Source organism: Anoplophora glabripennis, unplaced genomic scaffold (genome assembly GCF_000390285.2).
Source record: "Anoplophora glabripennis isolate ALB-LARVAE unplaced genomic scaffold, Agla_2.0 scaffold4, whole genome shotgun sequence".
NCBI classification, from domain to species: Eukaryota; Metazoa; Arthropoda; class Insecta; order Coleoptera; family Cerambycidae; genus Anoplophora; species Anoplophora glabripennis.
In genome coordinates this window covers 3,275,453-3,302,479 of record NW_019416568.1, presented here as the reverse complement: position 1 = coordinate 3,302,479, position 27,027 = coordinate 3,275,453, and the positions used below count along the sequence as shown (strand labels likewise).

General features: G+C 32.6%; 1 protein-coding gene across 4 annotated transcripts in view; it reads left to right on the top strand.

The window, feature by feature from the left end:
- Positions 1–27,027, top strand: part of LOC108917427 (mitogen-activated protein kinase kinase kinase 11) — a 94,090-nt gene that overhangs the window by 56,316 nt on the left and 10,747 nt on the right. For 3 of the 4 annotated variants that reach the window (XM_018724006.1, XM_018724008.1, XM_018724005.1), the window contains exons 4-7: positions 9,184–9,525; positions 21,121–21,296; positions 22,837–23,008; positions 23,221–23,397. In XM_018724006.1, coding sequence (XP_018579522.1) covers positions 9,184–9,525; positions 21,121–21,296; positions 22,837–23,008; positions 23,221–23,397 — 867 coding nt within the window. The remainder of the gene's footprint in view (positions 1–9,183; positions 9,526–21,120; positions 21,297–22,836; positions 23,009–23,220; positions 23,398–27,027) is intronic. The other variant, XM_018724007.1, reaches the window with a different exon arrangement.

Here is a 27,027-nt window from a genome sequence, read left to right as displayed (position 1 = left end):
GTTTGAAAAAAGTTTTTTTCGGCAGTCCACCCTATAACTTTTTTAACCCTTGTTGATAGGAAACGTCTTGCTTAAAATGGCGTTTACTATCCCTTGGTTCAGCTTGACAGCGCATGTTTTAGAAACACCCTATATATTGCAACGCTTATGCGATCTACTTAAAAGTTTGCTCAAAAAGTTGGAAAGTCAAATAAAATTATGTATATAGATATTTTTTTCTGTGAGATAAAAATATAACTGTGAAGTTCACTCAATTTTACACATGAATATAAATAATTGTCTTCAATTAATTCTGCCAGCAATCGATTATTGAACACATACAGCCATAATTGTGAATAAAGAAGCAAACTGTCCTGATAATGCACATTTTAAAATACACTGGTAGAAATTAACTAAATTATATTAGTTATCTTTACGGTTATTTATTTGATAAATTTTATTTGAATTATATATTTTCAACCACCTTTGTTCTAAACAAATATTTTAGTGTTTAGTTCTAAATGCTCATGCGTCTTTAAAAGAGAATGACACAGGTTATGGTATAGGTTGTAGAGGTGCTAACTGAACAGATGGTTAGAGTAAGATATTTTTTCTGGAACTATATTAAATATACACGTTTATGCGTGCGTTTGGTTTGTCTTTAATTTCGTCAATTCAAGTAAATATCGCAACCAATTTGTAACAGCAACCACTCCTTTGTGGTTTCCACTAGAAAAGATAAAGCAGTACGAACTTTTCACTCATTTTTAAGTAGTGACAGATAATCTTGCCAGTTGTCTATTAATCTTTAGGTCCGCTTCACCACATTGTGGTAAGGAAGATAACTGCAATTTTATCGTTATCTCTATTCGTAGGAATAGCGCAGTCTGATTGAATATATAATTAATGTCGCCTAACGATAAATTAAAGATTTTAAGTATACATTTAAGCCGTTATGATTTGTCGGGTAATGCCAGATTCACACGTAACGACATATCGATTAAGGGACATAGGATTAAGTTTGCACTTTTAAAAATCGCTATTTTATGGCATATACTGTTTAATGGCTTGTTTGTCAAAAGAAGTTTCAGTTTGATTTATTCATTAACAGCGAATCTAATATCTCAAATCTTTGTAATCAAACTCGGTTTAAATTGTAGTCAAATTTCTTTTGATAAACCAGTCGGAAATGTCGATAGATGGTGTTTTCAGTCAAGACGTACTACCCTTGTATGAAAAAAATGCGAAAATCGCAGATTTACGTATTTTAAAGATTCAATTCATGTTCAAATATGTTGGATAAAGTTCCTTTCATGTTTTTTATTATAATTTATGAAATTTAATTACTCTTCAACCCTTAAAAATCCTTAAAAACTACCCATGGCCAAAAAAATAGGAAAAAGTTTTTAACAGTTTAAAATATTCTTTTGGTGCATTCACAATGTATTGCATTTCTTTGTTATTCACTAGAAAGCTTACGACTCATTACAAAGTTGCAACCCTTAAAAACCACCCCTTATAATAAAATAAACAAAAAAATATTATTGAAAGCTTGAGATGTTTTAACGGTATGCATATGTTGAATTATAATTTTTTTATTGGTTTTCAAATGATCTATGATATATTGCAACTTTTCAGCCACCCAAAAAGCCCTTATGGAAGATCTACCCCTCAAAAAACCCTACCCCTTATAGAAAAATTTCAATGTGAGTTGATATATATTTTTTTCTTTTTACTTGTAATTTTAAAGTTATAAATTTACTCATCAAAACCATTTTTTAGGGAATTTAAAGCACTTTAAGTTCTGTGGTTTGCAGTTTTTTTGAGCCCTTCGTTTTTTAGAGTTGTAAGCTAAAAGGGCTCAGGAAAGTCTTGGAGTTTAGTTTTGAGCTTTTAACGGTCATAACAGTCAAATTTTGTCTAACAAAAATTAAAAAAAAAGCACTGTTCAGTAAGAAAAAACCTACAATTTCTTATTCTATCATGTTTTTTATAATTTTTGAAATATTTTGAAAAAAAAGGCGATTTTTTCAAAAATTGAAAAATTTTATTCAAAAGCAAACGAAATATTTTTTTAAATTTAGGCTTCTAAAATCGTTCAAATTCCCAGAATCTACTGTTAATACATAAATAAAGTAAATTGCAGAAGGAATACGTTAATTTTTTTTTCCGTCATTAATTTTAATATCGATTTTTTTTTTCTCAAAAATCAAGATCTTTGATTGTAACTTCATTAGTTTTCATGCTAACGACTTTTACCACCAGTCATTTTAAAGGTCTTTTCAAGAGCTTTAATAAGAGTTATACAAGTTTTCGTTGAAAAACCTTTAATTTTTCCGCTACAGGACGTTGAACGTTTCGATTATAGGTATCTTCGAAATTGACTTCAACTTCTGGAAGTCATAACTCGGGTTCTATACCATCTACAAAAATTAAAAAAAGCAATCTCTTTACTCTTTAACCTTCATATTTTGCTTATGATCATTTTTTGATAAAACTTATAGTTTTTGAGATATTCGCGAAAATTGGCTCAAAAACATGCATTTTTGGGCTAAACGAACATGTTTAGGCGCAAATAACTCAAAAAGTATTGACTACAAAAAATTCTTATAGAACATTTTTTGCTTAGAATTCGTCCCTCTATCGAATCGTTAGGTTATTTTTAATAAAAAAAATTCCCACCCTCCAGAAGAGGTGGCATCCACCCCAAGGGTAAAAGCACACATCGGCACTATATAACTTTTGTTTCTTGGGCTATTCCCTAGCTACAGTTGAAATTTCACGTCAATCCATTCCATCCGAAAAAATTGGTAGCCAAAATGTTTCAATGACTGGACTATTGGGTCCACAGCGCTTATCTTTCGCACAGTTTTGCAGAACAATAAAACTCATAACTTTTAGGCATATTTATAAAATTCCAACAAATACCAACCAAGTTATGGATAATTAAAAAAAATGCCGTTTTAAACAATTTATCTGATTTTAATCTATTAGGCGTCATTTTATAGGTCTTTTTATTGCGCATATTTAAAATTCTCGAAGTTTTTAATAGATGCCATTTTTACTAATGGTAGCGAAGCATCGACTACTTGACATTTTACTAATCCCACATCCGCGTCATTGTATAACAACATGTAGGTACATGCCTGCCTCTGATCCGAAGCTTCGCATCGATCAATTTATTCGATCGGCACCCTAATACCTGCCCTGTTGGCCTTGCATTTCATTGTATTTTGTACGTGTGTAAGTAATAAAAAATGTTCTTATTTATTTTTTGCTTTTTTAAATCGCTATCCGATTCGATTAAAAAACTACCTACTCCAAGCAGTTCATCATGTAATTGAAGTGGTTTTCGCAGTGACCGAATAGAGAACAAATTTCGTTCTCAGCAAATCCACAGAAAATCCACTAATGGCGATTGATGATCGGTATCAATTTCTTATGGCTTTTACGAGCGGTGATTACGATAAACCGGACGGTTTTACCGACCCGTCTACGTCTGCCATTTAAAAGCCGAGATTGATTTTATGTATCGCTAGCTTCTTGGCTTGTTCCATTTGTTCAGACATCAATAATCGATCTTTTAAGGTTTTCATATCTTTAATGTATTTCAACGGCATTTAAACGGCGTTAACTAATCTCCTTTGGAACAATTTTCAGTGTGGTCTTAAGAGATAGGGATTTAAGTAGTCGTTTTAAAGTGCTTGACTGTCATTCTCTACAATTTATGAAGACTAAAATGTTTGACCCAAATTATGCAGCTTAAGTTTTATCATGTTTCCAAAGTTTGTTTGGAAGCTTTTCACTACAATGTTTTTAATGTGCTTGCAACACAGAAACTGTTCATGATAAACCGTAAATAGTAGACAACTTTGCTGGTAAAATAAAGTAGTGAATTTTTCCCCATTTTTTTTATTCTGTCGCCTACGATTCCATCTAAGCTGCTTTACTTGAATTATCCAGGTTCTGCTGTGCTTCCACTATCCAAATTATTTAAATTCGCGTTTAATTGTTTCACTTTGTGGCCGTAATTGGGGAAAAAGGCAAATTCCGTGCGACATTTGAGAGCGCGTGGTATATGAGGACTATTTAAATTCACACGTTTGGGGCCCATAAATAAACTGCCCTCTGTGACTCCCGACGGCCCTGAATGCGAGACTAAATCATAAAATAGATCGCGACGAGACTGTATAATGTGCACAGAAAGACCTTCTCAGCCCAGCTCAGATGGTAAGTGTTAATATTAATGAAAACGTGGTGCAATTAAAGAAAAGTTATGTATGTCGTTCTTTTGTGCAAGATCCTTTAGGAGGGGCATTTTTCGTTTGTAGCGTTTGTGTTTCTTGCCAGGAAGTGGTTTATTTTTAAAATAAATCAGAAGCAATATGTATTTTTTTGCAAGTCTTACAAATAAATTAATTTTCAGTTGTTATCCGAGAGGGATCAGGTGAATAAAAAAAGGGAGATGTGTTTATTTATTTTTGTTTTAATGAAAAATGTGACATAAACATAATAATCTGTTATTATACATATACAGGGTGGTCCGATTTCCGATTTGTGTATGTGTGTTCATATCGAAAGTAAAAATTATATTTTTATTAAATAAATTATAAGAATGGGTATATTTGCAGATCCTTGCTACGATTTTTTTAATATCATGAAATTCCACACCCTTCGAAATACTTCTATACCAATTTCTGTGAATATGTATAAGTATATGTATATTCATTTTTTAAATTCTACAGGCTGTTTCAGATCGACCTCCTGAAAATACAGAGGGTGATAGTACGACAAAAAATAAGAATTTTTTGTCTTATGAACTATATGTCTATCTTCTCTTCTTTTCGAGATACAGAGCGACAAATTAAAATTAAAAGAAAAACAACCTGTAAAAAATTAGAACTTAAAATGTAATAGGAACTTAGCATAACTAGCGCCAAATATCCAAAAAATAATTAGACCAGCGTATTTGGCATCCTTAAAAACCCCGAAATACCAAATTTCATAAAAATATTTCGCACCGGTTGAAAATTTTCGTAAAAATTCTATTTAAAAAATTTTAATTTGTCGCTCTGTATCTCGGAAAAAGAGGAGATAGACATATAGTTCATAAGACAAAAAATTATTTTTTGTCGTACTATCACCCTTTGTATTTACGGGAGATCTTTTGGAAAAATCATGTATATTAAAATTTTGAAAATCTAACTATATTATTTTTTGCTTATTTATTTATTTATTTTTCGGAATTAATGACAATTTTGAACGTCTGTACAATTGATGCTCCGAAGGTAAATTTCTTGCACAATTAATTTTTATAATTAAAATAAGAAAAACTGCAAGCTAAGGGTTGTAGGAAAAAAAATTTAATACCTACGATTAATTTTTCAAAAATTGTCGGCTAAAAAATCTTTGCAGTTTTAGAATTTGCAATTTTGAGTTTTAATTTTCAAAATATGAGCATTCTTATAGGATGCATTTGTTATTTTAAATAAAACACTCAATATTATTAAAACATAGGACATTTGACGCATACCTACTTGAATAAAGTTTATAGCATCTCTCTAATCTAAGATATCATCAAAACAATGTTTATGAAGATTAATTGTCGCATAAGGGCTTGATAGTTTACTGGCAAATGATAATCTCTAATTTATTACGAAATATCAGCTATTTTTTACATATCTCTTTACTGTTATAGATTAGACTCATTAAATTCTCAATGTTTCAATTTATTTCTAACTAATAAGAGTTATAAAAAAACTATACTAAAGAATTTTCATTTGAACACTAAATCACACATCTAAGTGATATTTTCCAAACGTCAGGCTAGAATCAGAAGATTGGTACAAATTCCTCATGGTAGCTTGTCGATTTGAATTCATATTATTTGCAGTTTTATAACTTTTATATGAAATAAGTGTACATGCATATTTTTTTAACAGTTTTCCGTGTTTTAAAAGAACTACCACTAAAAAAAGTCCTGAGTCAAAATTTGGGAATATACAGAGCGGTTTTTTGAATTTTTATTGAAACTAATAATTATAGCTCTCGATCCATTTTTGGGAATTAATTTATTTGCGGATTACACATTAAACCACTACAGGCCGACATACTCTTTGTTAGAGTTCCAAAATTCCAGGATCGTACTGGCAAAATTCCTCTAAAGTAGGCTTTTCGAAATGTTTTTTCTGTATATTTTTGTGTTGTTCCGAAGGTAAATGGAGAACGGCTTTTACTGTCGTGTATAGTGTTTTATGTTTGAGAGTGATTACCCATTACATTTTCCGCCGTCTCGCCTAAGCTTTGTTTGTTTTTATGCCGGATAATTCGGAAACTGACATATTTTCGGCAGTAGAAAGAAATATGAAAAAAACCGCTGTCTGTGCGAAATGCAGACAAACATATTTTCCCGTCTGGAGCAGTGCGGAGTGTTTCTATATAAGAACGGCTGTAAGAAATCCTGAATGAAAATAATGTTGCCGATACGTCGGCGTCGCCGCCTTACGATCGTGAATTTCTGTTCAATTTGTTACAATTTGTCATCCTGTTTATTGACGTAACTGCTTCCTGTTCTTTCAGTCAGCCACTACTTAGTGTAAGCATCTCGTTTTTGGGGATGTTTGTTTAGTTTCGCCAAGCTGCTGTTATTTGTTGAAAATAATATGTAGACATTGTTTTCTTTTTATAGTGTTTACACGAATATTTGCCCTTATGTTTGCCTATAGATATAAATGAATAGCAAAAACAATGGATATATTTATTATTATTAGGTATACGTTTTCGATTTTTTAAAATTTATTGCATATATAAGTAATTCTCATTAATGTAGATAAATTTTAAGAAAAATAATAAGTTGACATTTCGAATATTAAGAAAAATTATAGTTAAACATTTGATTATTTCATATCTACTATTCAAAAGTAAAAAATTGATCCACATTTTTTTTGTATTACTGATTTTACCAGAGATATGGAAAAATCTATATAAAATATATGTAAAAGAAAATAAAATGTTTTTTTAAATTGTACCGTTAATGCATCACATCTTGAAATTGAAGTTTATGTTGAATGTCCCAACAACTTTTTCTCATTTCCTCGACCTTCGAAACACTCTCAATTCAATGATGTACACTCCGTTCAATATTTGTTGAGATAGAATTCCAAAAAAAAATACGCCAATAAAGTTCTATTGTCGGAAATACTGTAACGATTTACCGTGGTAGGGGCATGCCTTGAAATTCTCTCTCTATTTGCTTAGACATTGTTCTTATTTGCTGAATAGAATAGTTACCTATCCTATCAGGTTTCTGTGAAAAGATAAGAATCGGTATTTCCAGATGATACGGAACATTTTTAAAGTAAAAAGTATATAAGGATATACATATAAAGAATATAAATTAATTGATAGGTGATCTTATTTTGTAATTTTAGTCGAACCTATTTGCATTTATAGCCTAGTGTATAATTAACTAATCAGACCAAGTCAGATTTAATTTACTTAAATGTGTAGTTAAGTTTATATTGAGTATATTGAACTAAATTAAAGCACAGAAAGTGTCATTTTCTAGAAATGATTTCCTGTAAATGTAGACAACTGTGAAAATACGTAGCAAAAGAAATATTGTGAAAGTGAATTCCCGAAAAGTATTTTTCACAACTTCAATAACTCTGTAACCAATTAATAGGTACATATAGGATACTAAACGAAAGGTATAGTCTTTCCGAAGTCAGTTGAACATGTATAAAAACGCCTAGCAATAAAATTGAATGAGTTTCATAGGCGTCTCTAAAAAAGGTTTCTGCTAAAGGTAAGAAATTATAATAATTTGTATATAATGTGTAGAAAATTTCTATTATACCTATGTTCATTTGGCCAACAACATATTTTAATTACTTATGTCCTCAAACAATTTTATTATATTGGTGGTAAATTTCGTTTTGTTCCGTTTCAAAAGGTCTCCAAAATGCCATGTTGTGATAATATTAGTCAACAAAATATCCCTCTTATTTCTCCCTTTCGCAATTGTAATATGAATGATTAATAGAGGGCGCCTATAATAAATTAAAATTACATGAATCACACCTAATTCCGCATTGCTGCACTGCACTGCTAAGCAATTTGTCACCCACTCGTCAACACCTGAGTTTTATTGCCCAGTCGCCCAGTTCGGCTGTCTGTGTACGCCGTTTGCCTGGTACATACTGCGAACCTCTTGGTTCTTCAATTGAGATCGGAAAGACTATAACACAAGTATCTAATTTAGTAGTAGTAATGTCGTGTCAGGTTATAAGGATTTTTTTTCTGCTCATACAAGAAAACAAGAATTTTGGATGGCACACAAATTTTTATGAATCTTTTTATAAAATTTAATTTAATCTCGATGAAATGCTTTTTTTAAATATTCCTTAAAATATTTAAAAAATAAATGTAAAATGATAACATTTCATTTCACAGATGGCATTTTTTATGTGACGAAAATAATAATTTTGTCGAAACGACTGATGTAAGTTGCGATATATTAATCTTGAAATAAATTGGGTATAAAATTATACAGGATGTAAGTAAAAAGATCAACTAAACTTTAATTACGTCAAAAATCAACAACAAAAAAAAACTGTCCTATAAACTTGTTCGGAATTTTTTCTTGTAAGTTATACTGTGTTAAAGTTCGAGAAAAAAAATATTTTTCTAATAAAACATAAGCTGAAGCGCTATCTTTCAAATTTAAAATGTAGCTTCAATTTTTGATTGTCCACACGCTGATATAGCCGTCATTATTATTTTTTTCCTCCGAGCTACTTCAAATTTGACTTACTATTTAGAATACTAAAAGCTTGGTAACAATGGGTTTTTGCTACATATAACTAGAAAGCACCATTATCTAGAAAAATGATAGGATAAGAATACATTTTTTTTACATTTGCATCTTCTTTTTTCGTTTTCAAATCACATCCTCATTTACATATTTTTTTTGGGAACTTTAGGGGGTAGTAGGTATCTCCTAAGGGGTGAACATTTTACTACGGTTATTTTTACACAAAGTTTTTCCTTTTAACTGTAGATTCGGTGGAACAACACCTTTTTAAAAACGATTAAAAGTTGGCAATTAATTTTGGTTCTGGTTTCGGCACATTCGTTTTTCTTTTACATAAATATCTATTTACTCATTTACTTTTGTAATGGGTACAAACAAGTCTAACTTAGTCGTTGTTTCAGTGTTACTAAGCGAGGAAATAGAAAACGACGACTTACAGTTCAAGACCTTAAAGATCACCGATTTCGGCCTGGCCAGGGAGGTGTACAAGACGACACGGATGTCGCAAGCGGGCACCTACGCCTGGATGGCCCCCGAAGTCATCAAGAACTCCACCTTCTCCAAAGCGAGCGACGTGTGGAGTTACGGCGTTCTGCTGTGGGAGCTGCTCACCGGCGAGACCCCCTACAAGGGCATCGACACCCTAGCGGTTGCCTACGGGGTAGCCGTCAACAAGCTGACGCTGCCCATACCCACCACCTGCCCTCAACCCTGGAGGGAGCTCATGGAGAGTAAGTACTCATTTGACTTTTTCCCATTGTTTAATTTTTATTTAATTTATTCAGATTTGAATATAAGTACATATCAAGGACCTCAATGAAGGAGGTTTATTGTAGGTACCAGAAACCTGGAAAATTGCGTAAAAGCAATGAAATCAATTAAGTTATTTTCTTCAGGAAGTTGATTTAAAAGCAACATTCATAAACATTGCGTATTCGCAGTAAATAAATAGGTAACTTGATGAATAGGGCACATGTCGTAGTATATTTCTTGGGAATTAATAAACAGATCCATAAATTATATTTTCCGAGATGTTTTTCATCAGAGAAAAGCCATCGGGCGCTGAAAATGGGCTACATATTTTATGCTGGAAAATATTATCGGGGAAACCTACCCCTAATAATAAATATCAATTTGTAAGTATACGCTTCCTTGGAAGTGGCTCATTTCTTCGCTTGATATTTCCGGGAAATTTTCCTTCGTAATGGGAAAGTTCCCTGTAAAAGATTTTGTAAAATTATAATTGCAATTATGTTTTATACAGGGGTTCTTTTTAAAGCTAATACAATTGTTTTTGTCATCATATTTTTTTCCATTTAAACCTATTGTCAAAAGAGAATTTTTATTTTCAAATCATTAAGAAAGACCCAAGTTTTCTTACCAAAATTGAGCAATTTTTCTTGAATACCTTTTTTAATCTAACCAGTTTCGGATACTTATGGTATTTGAGGCATAGACTTTCGTTTTTTTTTTTACTTTGAATATGTAAAACGTCTAAACTCTTGTCTAGATTGTCTTTCTGGTCTAAAACGATATTCTTAACAACTTGTCTTTTGTAAACACGATTTAGTGGCACGCGAAAAAGCATAAAGGATTATTCAAGGACTGGCAGACGATCTTTAGAGTTTATTGCAGTCACTAAGTTTTGCAATTTATCGTAAATCAATCTGAAGCGGACTTACTGCAGTAAAAATACAAAGATATGAAATATTTTGTTGTCTTTGAAACAAAGTAACGTTCTTTCCTAAATCATTTCCTGAGACATCTACTAAACTGAACAAAAAAATTAAAGAAGCAGAAAAATTTCTAAATCCTTGTAGTGATTTATTATTTTTTTTATTTTCTGTGCAATTATTTTTCATTGATTGTGGTGAAAAGTCTTCATTTTTTTTTTAATCGTACAGCGAATGGAAGATGGACTTTAGAAACCTGAATCAATCCTGTTCAAGGGTCTTTTGGTATGTTTGGGAATTTTTTTTTTTGTATTCAGAATTAATTTGAGAATGTACAAAAAAATTACTTATCCAACACTTGTGTATAATGATACTATAAAGGCCGTAGGACATTTATACCCATAACACACAAGTATAGTCTTTCCGAAGTCAGTTAAACATGTAAAAAAACGCTTGGCAATAAAATTTAATGGGTTTCATAGGCGTCCTTAAAAAAGTTTTCTGATAAAGGTAAAAAATTATAATAATTTGTATATAATGTGCAGAAAGTTTCTATTATATGTTCAATTGGCCATATTTTAATTATTTATGTCAATTTTATTATATTGATGGTAATTTAAAATTACCTGAATCACACCTAATTCCGGATTGTTGCACTGCATTGCTGGGTAATTTGTCGACCACTTGACAACGGCTGAGATTTATTGCCCAGTGGCCCAATGCAACTGTATTTGTATTTCGTTTGCCCGCGCTCGCATTCTTCAACTGGGGGTATACATTTCTACCACCTCCACATTTAGTTCGACCAGACCTGTATATATTACAAATTTTTTAAATATCTCAATGCCGAGTTACTGCGTCAGCGACCGAAACTGGTACATACTGTCATCTTGGTTCTTCAATTGATATCGGAAAGACTATACCATAAATAACTATTTTTGCTGTTTTGAAAAATCAACGACTACTTTGCAAATATTGCGAAAAGTACCTATGTTTGTAGTTCAATACATGCCCATAATGTCTGTAAATTTTGAAATCGATCGGTCGAATCGTTTTCCTTCCCTGAATCGTCAAAATTTTATAAAAAATTAAAGAAGCGGGTTTTATTGGTCCTTAAATATTAATTAATGATTAAATTTTTTTGCGTTATTTTTCGAATACTAAATATCGAAAAAGAAATTCAGTTTTGAACAAAAAACCAATTTTTCAAAATTAAAAACAATTTTTGCGTCCTCTTTTTTACAATTTTTTATTGAAAATTTCAAATGTCGATAAAAAAAATTATTTTCTATTGCATCTCAATTTTACATTGAATATTTCAAATGCCGAGGAAAAAATTATTTTCTTTTTCATCTCAAGATTTCAGAACTAGAATCTTCAAGCTTTAAGATGCTTCTTTTTTTTCTCGATACGAACATTATTCACGAAGTTACAGCTTTCAAAAATCACTAAAATTTCTGCTCTTTTAATTTTGTTGCTGAGTGTATTTTCCAAAGTTTCTTTTTCAAACTGACCAAAAAGGGTTTTTGGACAGTTTAGTCTAGTTTTTGTTTATGATCAGCTGTTGACGAGCTCCTAGCTATTGATTTTAAACGTTAATAGCGAAAACAAAAATTGAAAAAAATTACAAAAGCTTACGTAGGTAATTATTATGAGAAAACTGTATTGCATCAAGTTTGAAGTGTATGTCTTCAATTATCCTTGAGTATTTCTTTTTTTTCCATAAAATATTACTCTGTTCTTTGCTTTGACGAGAGGAATCAGTTCTGAATAGTATATTGTCTCAGATGGTATTTCTCAAATACATAGAAGGATTTACACAACAAAAACATTTAAAAAATGATTTTTTGTCTCGATTTGTAACACTGTTGTAAAGAATTGGTCCACCTATTCATTCACAGAAGACAACTAGACGTTTTTAGTTGACTGCTGTTTTTCGCCAGATTTTCTTAAAGCACGCGTACTTTACACATTTCTTCTGGGACCACCTGCGATAATTATTTTTCTTAAACAAACAATCTGCAATTACGCTGGCTATTGTCTTTGCAAACGCACCACCACTCGCGCATATTATTATGCAAATAAACGTTGAGAAATCCGAAGGTACCTGGTAGCATTATAAAGTCAGTGATTTAATATCAGAAGTTTTATGGCAGCTATTAATCCCACTAATTGAATATATGCAATAAGTGTATACAAACAGCATTGGGTAATTACTACCAATAACTGTGAAAGCATAGATTCTTCGGTTTATCTTCCGTAAAAATGCCGCTGTTTATACGCTTACAGTGTAGCCACTACCAAAAACGGGGTAGTGGAAGTATTTAATCTAACAGGAATATCTAAGTGGATACGAATATTGGAATGCGAACAATTTTAATTGTGCAATAATTTTCTCATTCCTCGGTGGATTTCTTGGCACTGAATTCCTTGCAAATTCGAGTGCAAAGGGCACTGATGATATTTATTGATATGTCATCGAGGCAGTAATGCATACATGTGGTGTAAGCGACCTTGAATAATTATCTGCTTCAGTGTGCAACCATTCAATTAATATCGGAAAAGAAATTGTTTTACTAGACGGCAGCCTTGTAAAATTAGACGTGTTTAGTTTTATTTGCGACACCTTAAGCCGGTTGCGTCTAGCGCTTGAATTATCCTATTTTGAATATTTAGAAGAAAATATTTAGGGTAAAATTGTTGCAAGAGAGTTATTTATTTGAGAGTTTTAAAAGAGTGCCCCTTTTCGGTCAGAAAGACTTTGGTATTCCTAATGTAAACAGATTGTTGGTACTTTCCAAGAAAAAGCCATTAAGATAAAATGACACGTTCCTTCTGAAGGTTCCATCATTGATTTTGGAAAAATTGTAGTTATCAAAATCTACTAAGTGACGGATTATGTTATTTAAGAAGATGGATAGTATTGTATCTTTATCATGTCAAACAGAAATTGTTATATACTTTAATCCCAAAATAAACAAGATTAACATTTTTGTTTCATAAAATGGCTATAATCTTTCAATGCAGTCATCTAAATTTCAAAATAAATTTTTCCATTGACATTCAATTATACTGTTATGAGTAGGCTTAGAGCACGTGCAGAGTCTAACAGAGCCGGCGCGAGGGACGGTGGCCTTCACAGCTGACTCGCGTTTTGAACTGTTCTGTTATTTACGGAACCTTGTAGTAGTTGGTGTCGTGTCGATACCTTTCTTTACGTCTGTTGTCTCTATTTAAATAACTATTTATAAATAGTAACATAATTTACATTAACAACTATTAGTTGGGGGGAAAAGTGAAGTAAAACGTCAAAAGAGAAAAGAAATAGATGGGAATTATTTCAAATGCGGTTTGACAGTGATCCCGAAGGTTACAGGGACATACGTTTTAAAGGAAATGACCTGTTTTGTACTGTGTGTGAACGCATTATAAATTCTTGTGACGAGACATTTGAAGAGCCATGCCTCGTCCAGCGCGTATTTTTCTGTGAACTTACAGACGCCTTACTTTCAAGCAATATTCCATTAAACAAACTGAGAACCCCAAGTTCCGTAATTCCGTAAATTGCAATCACAAATAAAATTTTGTAAAGAAAAATCAAAAAGAGTAGTTCGAAAATGATTTAAAAATACACTTTGTCCACTGTAAAACCTGACCTTGCTCAATGCGACCGGCATGGCGACACAGTGTGATACAAACGGACAAAAACTTGGAACAATTTCGCAAGGTAAGAAATAAATAGAATTTTATAGCACCTATTTTATATCAGTAAACTCAACTGCATTTGTGGTTTTAAATAATAAAATAATTTGACATACCTGATGTTACAACAACTGTTGAAAGTGTTACCTTGCTTCATCACAACACAATTGCTTCACCGTAATACAAATGTTGTCTTGCTTCACCATAAATTAAAACGATATCCATCAACACCGAGTTGCTATACACACAAGCCATTGACACTACAAAAAAACTACTGTAAACACTATCTCAACGACGATTGTAAATTCGGATTTCAGTATTCGGAGTCGCTGAGGCCACGTGGCTGTCCANACAAATGTTTTCTTGCTTCACCATAAATTAAAACGATATCCATCAACACCGAGTTGCTATACACAAGCCATTGACACTACAAAAAAACTACTGTAAACACTATCTCAACGACGATTGTAAATTCGGATTTCAGTATTCGGAGTCGCTGAGGCCACGTGGCTCTCCACGCATATTGCGAATGACGCTGGAGACTACAGTTGTCCAGCCATGTAATGCTTGAAAGTACTACAACTTCAATAATTTTTTTCTCGGAAACTATAAGGATTTTACAAACTAATTTTTTACGATATTGACTCCATTTCTCATGTCACATCTATTTCCAAATTTTTTTCTGTATTTGTATATGAAGATGAACACAGTGCTCTCATTGATGTGGTAGTAATAACAATTGGTTGGTAGTTGGAAATAATTGTTACACGAAGATGTATTTTTTAATTTTACTCGAATGTCGTATATTTCAGCAAAATTTTTCAAAAACAACCAGTTCTATGCTACAGGGTCTAAATTTCTATTTTCCAAAAGACAAAAAAATTCGACATTTTTTAAAGGTGTATCTATGAAAAAGAGAGTTCCACCCAACCCATATTTTTGTACGAACGAAATTTGGTACTGATTATACAACTGGTTTTGAAGATTAAAAAAAGACGTATCATCACAAAAGCTACATTTTCATACGTAGCCAAAATGGACCTCTAATTCATTTCAGTTTTTTTTTGTGTTAATTTTGACCAAGAAGCATGCAAAATTTTGGCTGTCGAATTGAGGGAAACGCTGTATTTTCGCAAGCAGATCTATACTTATCCATTTTAAGTACTCGTTAATGATTAGGTATAGTAAAAATGTAAAAAATTCCGCGTTGTGCATAATACTTCTAGGCAACTTTTTGCTTCACAATTGAAACGTTAAACTAGAAAATTCGAGGCGCCTGCGAAATAATCCTCGCGTGTGGAATAAAATTAGCATCCTTAATTTTAATAACGCCACTCTCAGAAGCCTCCTATTTCGCACGAGGGAGATGGGGCATTTTCTTCCCGTTACGCACCTAATGGCCAGTGTTTACGTCCGAGAATAGCGCAAAAGTTCAACGACACTTAACTTCCCGGTAAAGAAACCGAGTTGGTAACTGCTCGGGACATTTTTCCGCTCCCGCTGCCTTTCGTTTTTCCAAACGAAAGCCTTTCGGCCTCATCGAGGACGTAGTTAACATATAAATTAAGAGCTGCCTGCGTGTGACATTTTTGGTGATGGCTCATTTATGTCGCAGGGACGTCGAAGGCCGGAATTTTTAGGCGATGGAATGTCGGCTCTGTGCTTATTGGGATCCGCACGGAGAAAAATGTATCGGATCGAGAATACAGTTATTTGCGTATCTGTTACCTGTTTTTTTAAGTAATCTAAAGTATTTAATATTATTTCGGAATTTAGTTCTTTAACTTGTAAGAACCGTTGCAATTTTCAATTGGCAATACATGGTGAACTCCAAAGTAAACAGGACTTTTCAAAAATAGGTATTTCTAGTGAGGCCATCTATTGGCAATTACATGCGTCGGAATGGTAGATCCTTCACTCATGTACTGTCAAAATTTCGTGACATTTGGACGAATAGAAGCGGAACTATTGCGTCTGAAGTGACAGTATGTTTGTCATCGATACAAAAATGAGCATCGAACAAAAAGCTAGCATTAAGTTTTGTTTTAAACTTGGTAAAACTGTTACCGAAACGTTTCAATTGATGAACCAAGTTTATGGTGATGATTGTTTATCCCGTAGCAGAGATCATAAGTGGTATACTCGGTTTAAAAACCGGTCGTAAGGACATAAATGATGAGCAACATGATGGCCAACCAAAATTTGTGATCAACGTAGATTCCATCAAAACTGTGCGTGAATTCATCAAATTATCGGCCAAAATCTTCATTGAAATTCATGGAATTACAAGTGAGCGTCCCAAAAAGCATGAATTTATCGCATTTGGGCTACCGAAAAGTGTGTGCTCGGAGTGTCCTGTTCCTGTACAAGTTGACTGACGACCAAAAATTGCTCAGAATTCGAAGGACATCAAGGAGGCAAAAAAGGACAAAAACTTCCTTTACAACATTTTGACTGGTGATAAATCGTGCTATTTTCAATAGGATCAAGAAACCAAGGGCCAAAGTGACGAGTGGAAGGCGCCAGACAAGTCAAAACCCAAAAAATCTCGTTTGAAGAAGTCAAAAGTGAAGGCAATGTTGGTTTGCTTTTACGATCCCAAGGGCATTGTCAACAAAGAGTTCGTTCCACCGGGCCAAACCGTTAATGCACGATTCTATCTTGGCGTTTTGAAGCGTTTGGTGCTTCGTATTCGCCCAGAATATCGCGTGGAAGGAAGTTGGCGTTTGTTACACGATAATGCGCCATCTCACTGATCGATACTTGAAACCGATTTTTTTGAATAAAAATCGCATTTTAGCTGTAAACCACCTTCCCTACTCGCCTGATTTGGCACCGTGCGACTTTTATCTTTTCCAGAAAATGCATTTGCCGATGAAAGGAAAGCGTTTTGTAGATGTAGAAGCCCTCCAAAAGGTTTGCACCGACGATATCCTAAAGGACATCCCGACCGACGATTTAAAACACTCATTCGAAATGGGACTATTTTAAATAAAAATAAATCGGTTTTGCCGAAAACAAAACTTAGTTCTTATTTTTAAAAAGTACTGTTTACTTTGAAATGCACATTGCAGATTATGACATTTTGTGCATTGAAGAGGAATTAGACAGCACTGGCAGCGTTTTTTTTTAATATTCCTTCTAATTGTACTTGTGTGATAAAAAAACATAAAAAATGGGGACAAACACCCATTGTCCATCGACATTGCCAGTGCCGACGCCAGGGATCGAACCCAGACCAGAATAGGAAGTCTGGAGCACGTGGATTCGATAACTTATATACAGAAAGCTGTAGCTTCAGAACAGTAGTTTTTCAGACCTAGGTCCCATGGACTTGATCGAGACATTGAGGACTATTCGGCAAAGTTTCGTACCATTCGATCGGGACCGGTTTTCCATAAGGATAGTTGCGGGGTCTTTTTCTATGTGGGTTTTCAAATAACTCTATGGCATAAATAGAATGGATTCTAAACAGTACAGCAGTATCCTAGTTTAGTTCTAACATACCAAAAATACAAAATAATGAGTGAAGCGATATTAGTAAACGAAATAAAATAAACTCTTTTTTTGAGATAAAACCGAACAGTTTTTAAAATTCCATACCTGTGAGGCCCAAAAGCGAGTTGTTTTACGCATGTTTATGCGTTTTGTTCTTAAAATTACTTTTTATAATAAAGAAAATTAGTTGTTTTTCAAACCTTAGCATTCTCTAAATAATTTTTTGTGTACCTATATCTTACTAGAATTATGTTAAGCTAATTTGGAGGTCAGGAAAAATGATAAATTTTATATAGACACTGCGAAAATTGAAATTTCTTCACTTTTTCTATTTGAAATTCCCTTCTAAAATTGAGAGTATCGACGCAAATTTGTAACCAATCACGGTGTACACACTTTATATTAACATCTTTAAAATTCTCGAAATAACAATTGTCTAATTTATTCTAAATTACAAAGTTACAGTTACTCCAGAACCGTTTTACTTGTAAATACATAGAAAACGTAATTGTGTAGTTCAGGAGCGTAGGTGCATGTTACTTTCCATATCATACATATCCGCTCCTCCACTTTTGCGGTTTGGTTTTCCCCGCGAACACCCTTTGTACGCTGACCGTAGCGGCTCGCTTATTATGCGTGCGTACACTCGGGCTGTTCATTGTTCTCGTCTTTTTATATTTAGATAGGCGCCGCGCGCCTTGAATTTCAATTAGACACCTACCTGGTACAGATGTTGATCCACCGGTGGCGGTTCTTTGAGCGTTGTTGGACTTGTTTGATGGTGGACTTATTGCGGATAATGCCACGGGATGGGGTGTTATTATAATGCCGATGATTGATTTCTCGGTATCGGTCTGTTTGTTGATAAATTGGTTACTGCTTCTTGAGTTTTATTGGTTTCACTTTGATTCCTGCCCTCCTGATGGAACAATTAAATGTCAATATACAGGGTGTTTCGCATAAGAACTAACACAGAGCAGGGGCGTGATGGGGAATTAACGCAACTTACACCTTTATACTTAGCTGCACCCCTGAGAAATTATAGGCCTTGAAAGTGGGAGAGTTTACACTTCTTGTCAGTCGCCACATTATGTTGCTTCTCCTAGAGTAGAACTTGAAACAGTGACGAAAAAAGTAAATTTCCCTCTTTTTTCAACCAATTTAAAGAAATTATATTAATATAACAAAGCTTTTTACAATTTGTCGTTATTGTGTTGATTTTTTAAGAAAAATCAGTGGCGTATCATTTTTTTCTTTAAAAATATCCAAAGACGTGCCTGCACGCACGCCCCTGGTGAAACTAAAAACAATATTTTCATCATGAAACATGTATTGTTAATTGTCAAAGCTGGTAAAATTTCATTAAAATATCCTGAGCGGTTTCCGCAATATTTATAAATTTGTATTTTTTTATTAAAACTTTATCACCCTGTAGATCAGATACTAAGCGTAAGTCGGTGCAAGGAATGCATCGACTTACCAAACGTCCTGTATATGGTTCAAATCTATTAATATTAGAATTTAAGTTACATCTTGTAATGAAACAATGTATATTATACAGAGTGTTTCATAATGATGTGCAAATATTTTAAGAAGGTGTTCAGAAAGTAATTTTAGAGGGGTACTTCCTATATTTTTTTTTTTATTTGAGCCCCCCCTGAGAAAATAATCAAATCTCAAAATGGCCGAACAAATTAGCTTTTATTTTTTTTCACGAAAACGGTTACACATAGAAATTTGAATTTTGGTACACGTTAACAACTAGTTGAATGGTATTTTTTGGTAGTTTTTTTTTCTGGCTTACGCCTTTGAATGAAAGAAATTAGCACCCGTTGATTTTATTTCTCTCACAACTTTTTTCTACGTTAGCCAATTCCAACCAGAAAAATAGCTTTCATTACTACATTTCATTTAGAAACTTTTTTACTCTTCCCATTTTTTCGTATACTTAATGATTTATGAGCAAAAAAATAAATTATTTTTCCTTCTCGATTAGGTGCACATAATTAGTATAACAGTTATAGTCTTTCCGAAGTCAGTTGAACATGTAAAAAAACGCTTGGCAATGAAATTGAATGACTTTCATAGGCGTCCCTAAAAAAAGTTTCTGCTAAAAGTGAAAAATTATAATAATTTTTATATAATGTGTAGAAATGTGTATATTATATGTTCATTTGGCCAACAACATATTTTAATTATTTATAATTTTAATCAATTTTATTATATTGATGGCAAGTTTCGTTTTGTTCCGTTGCAAAGTGTCATGTTGTAATAATAGCTTTGTTCGTAAACCTACACAACGTGTAGTGTAGTGGAATTCAGTGTTACACTAAAATAATAATTGTGCACCACTTTTAGAGAAAACATTTGGCTGTTCGTTAATTCAATTTGGGTAAACTTAAACTGGCATAACCTAATTGTAAATCATGGTTGTGATGAGTGAATTATTTAGTGACTCTGGAAGCGAATCGGAATCAGATGATGAAGATTACCTTCGTAAAAAAAGAAAAATTCATGTTTTATTGGCGACCTGTTTCCAAAAAAATAAAAGAAAGTGCATTACAAATTTTATAGAACTTGTTCGAAACTGTGAGGAAGACGAATTTATCAGCCATTTCAGAGTAAAATCAAATATTGCCAAATTTTTAATGATCTATCTAAAATATCTACCAAGATGTGACATTTGTGATAAAAGCTTCATTTTCGCGCCACAAATATACTACACTACACTTTTACACCACCTTGTTAGTCAGTGTAGTAGTGTCTGCACTATTACACTACACTGGACTTTTCGAACACCTGGATTATACCTGCACTTGGCTACACTGCAATAAACGAACAACGTATTACTACACTAGTGCAGCAGTGGAAGGTTTACGAACAAAGCTAATATTATTTCTCCCTTTCGCAATTATAATATCACTGATTAATAGAAGGTGCCTATAGTAAATTAAAATTACCCGAATCACACCAAATTCCGCATTGCTACACTGCACTGCTGGGCAATTTGTCAACCACTTGTCAACAGCTGAGATTTATTGCCCAGTGACCCAATGCAGTTGTGTTTTTATTTCGTTTGCCCGCGCTCGCATTCTTCAACTGGGCGTATACATTTCTACCACCTCCACGATTAGTTCGACCAGACCTGTATATTGGTATGACTAAATAAATAAGGGAACAAGTTTAAGTAACAACAAGTCAATGCCGAGTTGCTGCGTCAGCGACCGAAGCTAATTTTTTCGGCCATTTTGAGATTTGACTATTTTCTCGGGGGAGGCTCAAATCGAAAAAATGTATTGGAAGTACCCCCCCTAAAATTACATTTTAAACATTATGAAACACCCTGTATATACACAGTGAATCAGTTTTTTTGGAGCAATGTAATTTTAATAATTAATAGAAAAAGCAGTCTGAAAATAACTTTTTGTTACAGATTTTGTATTCTTGTTTCAGAATGCTGGGAGTCAGACCCCCACAGACGGCCATCCTTCGAACTTATCCTAGAAGACTTGGACAATATCGTTCACTCCTCATTTACACAAACACCTCACGAAAGTTTTCACATCATGCAAGACGACTGGCGGCAGGAGATCGAGGAAGTCCTGCTGGAACTGCGCAGGAAAGAAAAGGTATGGAAGGTGAAGCCTTTGGCAAAATAGAATTATTCAGAATTATTTAGATTTAGCATTGATTGGTGTTCAATTATTGTGTGACTGGTAAGCTCATATATTTATTTGTGGGCAAAAATTTTCACATAGTAATAAAGAGCTAAATTTTACATTTGGTAAAAAAATTGTATCTATTGTGCGTTAATATGGATGTATTTATAAAACTTGATAATATGAACCTGTAAACTATTTTAAATTTTCTACTTCCAATGGGTTATAATGTTTTAGAATGTTTGTAGTCAGTTGTTTTTGTGACTGTATTTTGATCGCATAAACAATTTCTTTGATATACTCGCAAATCTAAAATCAAGAGGCTTTATGTCTGGGATTGGAAGAGGAAAACTAATATCGAAATGTAACGCCTCTTGATTTTTATGTTTGGGGGCATATCAAAGGAATCCTGTATGCAACAAAAATATACAAGGGGAACAAGTGATGAATTGAAGACACACAGTAATATAGGTACCAAATAAGTTTTCAAAAATTATGGAAACCAACATAAGAAAAGACACTCCTACTCGTGCAAGAAAACGAGGTTTATTGAATTTTATTTTATTTATTATTTATCCCACTATCTTTATTCAGGATGAGGAGAAAATCTCACCTAGAAAAAATTACGCTTAAAACTGCCCTATTAAAGGAAAATCTTCAGATGTTTGGTGTTTCTGATTCCAGAACAATGTGTTCTTATTCATTTTTAACATATTCAGAATCTTCATCAGCTTGTTTTAGAGGCAGCAATAGTGTAATGATTTTTTTATTAAAACAATTTCTAAAGATTTTTTGAAATGTACGGTTACTATATTATTTAAATTGGCAAAGATAATGGTCGGAACCCTTTATATGCTAGATTTTAACAAATTCTCAATTTTCCCATTTTTTTTTTCAAATTATCTGGAAAAATAACCACTTTTTTCAACTCCTAATTTTCTAGAAATTTTGGTGCTCCGTTCGCACCCACATTTCCAATTTTTTTATTATGTATATGATTAAATAATGTTTCCTAGAACATTGTACCTCATTAAAGGTAATAGCAATTTTTAAACTAGTTTGTATGTTTCACGTAGCAAATGTTGGCAACATATTTACTCGAATGTACAGTTAAATTTAATTTTTTTACGGCAAGTGTAAAATTTTGCTCTTATATTTAAATTATATCAAAATTGTTACCTTAGTCTTTGTTAAATAACTTGCTTTATTTGTTTACTAACACAAAATATAAAAATTAAAAAAAAAATAGATGAAAATTTTCATAATATAGTTTTGTATAATGCAAGTGCTCCACACTCACAGTCATCAACTTACCAGCTACCCAATGTCCACAAATATTTGCCAGTTCTAATTTTATCGTTGTAATATCCCATTAATAATCACTTTCCTTTTTTCTATTCAATGCTTTCCTTGTATCGTCAGGCTTGTAAATCTTACGAAGAGGTAAATACTTTCTGTCATATTCTAATCTTGATAGCATTCGTCCACCTGTTGAACGTTCTCTTTTTAGGAGTTGCGGTGTCGAGAGGAGGACTTGAACAGAGCCCAGTTGCAGCAGAGGATGCACGAGGAGCAGTTGCGACAGAAGGAGCAGGAGCTGCAAGCCAGAGAAATCGATTTACTCGAACGAGAGCTTGATTTTATGATCAAGCAGCAGACGCCCACGCCACTTAAACGAAAAGGTAAAGAGTATGTTGTTTGAAAAATATGCAGTGTACCAGTGAGTTTTGCCGTTACCACCTACATTATAAAACTTCTTAACATCAGGGTTGCATAAGTTTGAATGTTGTGTTGATGTTTTATCAATGTTGCGCAGCGTCAATTTCTTTGTATTGCACGTAGTGAAGGCTTTACTGAGGGTTAATTTTCTGACAATTGCTGTTCTTCTTTTCAGGCAAATTCAAACGATCTAGGTTAAAATTACTTAAAAAGGAGCCTGGTACGAACATCAGCTTCCCATCGGATTTTAGGCACACGATAACAGTTCAACATACTCTAGACCCCAAAGTTATTACATCACCAAATAGTCCCCCGGGATCCCCGGCGATACCAAGGCTTCGCGCAATAGCACGTGAGTACTGTTTTTCTCTGTCGCTTCCATAAAACGTGTAACATCGCACATAAAATTTTTGTAGGTCGTTTTGAATGATAATAAAAAAATTGTTAAAAGATACTAACAAACAAGGAAATAATGAGACAACCTGCCCTGTATTGTTTTGTTTTTGTACGAAATCATTGCTGGAGATCAAAAAAATAATTAAAACTAAAACGAATTTGGCGATCAACTGCGACATACTAAACTGAGCCTTAATTGCGCCCTCTGTCAGTAGGAAGCTCAACTAAAATCTCATGCTACTGTCCTCCTTTTCGTTAGTAAGCGCGAGTTGAATTAAAATTTTTAAAATAAAAAATGTATATAAGGAGTTCTTAGCGAAATTCTTATACGGTTACGTCATGGTAGAATAATATTCAGTGATAAACTATAATTTTTTTTATGCATACTCTGATGCCTTTTTCGGTAAATTTCCCTATAGTTCCCAAGAAAAATTATTTAGAGAATTGAATTTCCCATCAAAATGGCTTATTTAAAACATTTAAAAGGAAAATTTTATGCAAAAAATCGTTAATAAACAATTTGAAAAAAATACAAAAAATTTGATTTTTTATTTTTTTTACTTTTTTGCCTCGTTTTTTTTGAGTAAAGATAGGTATAGGCATTGCTTCATAAAAAAAAGGAGATAACATTTTCTTAAAAAAAAAGCGGTTGTACAGTATTTTTGGATGAGAATTGATTGATATATGGCCGTTCAACCTTTCGATTTTCGTCCCGTTTACCCTTATATGTTTTAATTCTCATTTTTGCAAAAAAAGGAAGGATTTGTTCAAGGATTTTCATCACATGACTTGTTTGAAGGGTCATTAAAAATGAAAAAACCACGGGGTGCTATTAAATTAGAGGGTTGAAATTAAAGATAGGGGTGAAAATGCACTTTTGCAGTTTTTTAAATATAGCACGAAAACGAAACAAAATTTCGGTGTAGTTCATAGGGAGAATTTCGTAGAGAATTGAATTTCCCATCGAAGTGGCTTATTTAAAAAATTTAAGAGAAAAATTTTATGACAAATTGTTAATAACAATTTAAAAAAAAGCAAAAAATAAGATTTTGATTTTTTTGCTTTTTTGACTAATTTATGTTAAAGACGACGAAAATCTAAATATATTTAAGTTTGATCGGTAATAACTCGGTCAATATTAGTCCAAAAACTTTTGAAAACGCATCATTTTGAGGGGAATCTCGTCTAGTTTTTTTGTACAGCAACTTTCTTTGCCTACTTCTGCTAAAAAAAATTAATCAAAAAAAAAAAACATCTTATTTTTTACTTTTTTGAAATTGTTTATTAACGATTTTTTACATAAAATTTCCCTTTTACATTTTTTTATAAGCCATTTCGATGGGAAATTCAATTCTCTAAATAATTTTTCCTGTGAACTATGTATAGCGAAATTTTGCTTCGTTTTCGAGCTACAATTAAAAAATTGAAAGTGGTGCATTTTCACCCCTGGGGAAATAAAAAAAATATGTGTGGCGAATAGTATTATTTTTTTTGTCAATTTCAAGAACGCCAGACTTACAAAAAGACAAAATAATTTATACTAGTTACTTTTATACATATTAAATTATATCGGTAGAACTATTTTATTACTTTTAGTGATAATAAAAAATTTTCTTGCAAAAAATCTAATTTAATTTCAACTTAAATTTTAAATTTAATGTTTTTATTAATTTTGTGATAGTAATCCAGATCAAATAAATAATTAGATAAATGTAATTGTTTTATTTTTGACTCCTGGACTGGCCAAAAGTGGTCTGATCGCTGTTTAATTATTTTTTTGGGACACCCTGTATATTTAAATATTGTTATCAGTGTCCTTTTGCCTTTTTTTTTCTCCAATTTCCACCCTCTAATTTAATATACTCCGCGGTGTTTTCATCTAAAATGACCCTTTGAACAATTCATGCAATAAAATTGCTTGAACGTCATAGTTCCTTTTAACCCTGTTCTTTTTTTGGCTATAATCAATCACCTATTAGTCCAATGCCTTTTTTTAAAGTTAGGCTCCTTCAGGACATTTTCTCCATGTTTTTAAGATAACCGTTAGTTAGGTATTTAATGAAATTTATAGAAATATAAAAAAAAAACCAAGGATAACTCTGTATTGGAGACCTGCAACCTTTTAAAAAAGTAAAATTGTACAAGGTAACTTGATCTAAATCAGTTTATTTTCATAGAAGAAAGGTATCCCTGAAGAAAGGACTATTTTATATATAGTTGCAATTAATATTGGAGACCTACGAAAATTTTATGTTCGAAACGACAATTTGAATTTTCAGCATTTTTGGCATGGTGTTTTCATTGCATGGTACTTTTCACAATTGTGTGTGTTTTTAGAAGCTGCTTCAAATTAGGTGATGTCCTCCTTTTTTGTTTATTTATTTAGTTTTGAAAATTTTGTCACATATATTTTGGTCTTACGCATCAGCAAAATATACTCCTGTAAACAGAGATCATTTCTAAATTTAAGTACGAAAACTACGATCTAACAGTAAGTAACTTACTGAAAGAATATTATTAGCTGTTTGTACATTTTTTTATTCATAATAAACTGTTTACACACTACTGATTGGTATGTGTATTTATTTAATAGGCGTAATAAACAATGTAGCTGATACTTTATAAATGCTAATGATCAATGATAATGGTCGGGGAATTCACAAATTACAAAATTTTAATGACATGCTCTCAAAATTTACATAAACAACATAGGAAATTGTGGTTATGAATTTTATCATTAGTTTCGACCTATGACCATAATTATGTTAAATAGAAGACAATTACACCTCAGTATATCTAAAAAGAATAAACACACACAAACAGTTACAATTCAATTTATACAGGATGTTTCGTAATAAGGTACCATATATTATACAGGGTGTTTCGAAATTCTCAAACACAGAGTGGGAGAAAAACTGAATAGAAAACCTTATTACACTTTTCGATCAGACAAGATACAAGAACGCATTTTTCTATTACTACATGAAATAACACCTGAGAATAATGCTCTTCAGCAGTTCAGCAAGTGCAGAAGGATGTTTAGCAGCAGGTGGTGAACATTTCGAACAGTTTTTATAGTTAAAATTTATTATCATTAATCAATTAATTAATATTAAAGTCTGCTTCATCATCGATAACTGGAAAAGCAATTGTCTGATTGAAAAAGTGTAATATGGTTTTCTACTCAGTGGTTGCTCTAAATTAACCTCCCACTCTCCGTGTCCGCGAATTTCGAAACACCCTGTATATTCTAGAGGTAGTAGGATTTTAATAAATGAGATTTTTAATTTGAATTTTGGATCCACTGTCTTTTGATTTTTAGATACAGAATGTTATATTTATTTTTTTTAACATGAATTTTGCCTATTTTACAAAAAAATGTTTTAGGTAGAAACTCGTAACATATTGATGTTAGGATTTTGAGGTTATGTAATTTTTGATTATACTCAAAAAATGTACTTTGGTTGACATTCGCATTTGATTTTACTATTTTAAACAATATTTTTTTATTAAATACACAAGAATTTGAAAAAAAAAAGAAAAACAAAACTTGCACATTTACCTCCACTTTTTGTTCTTTCTAAAC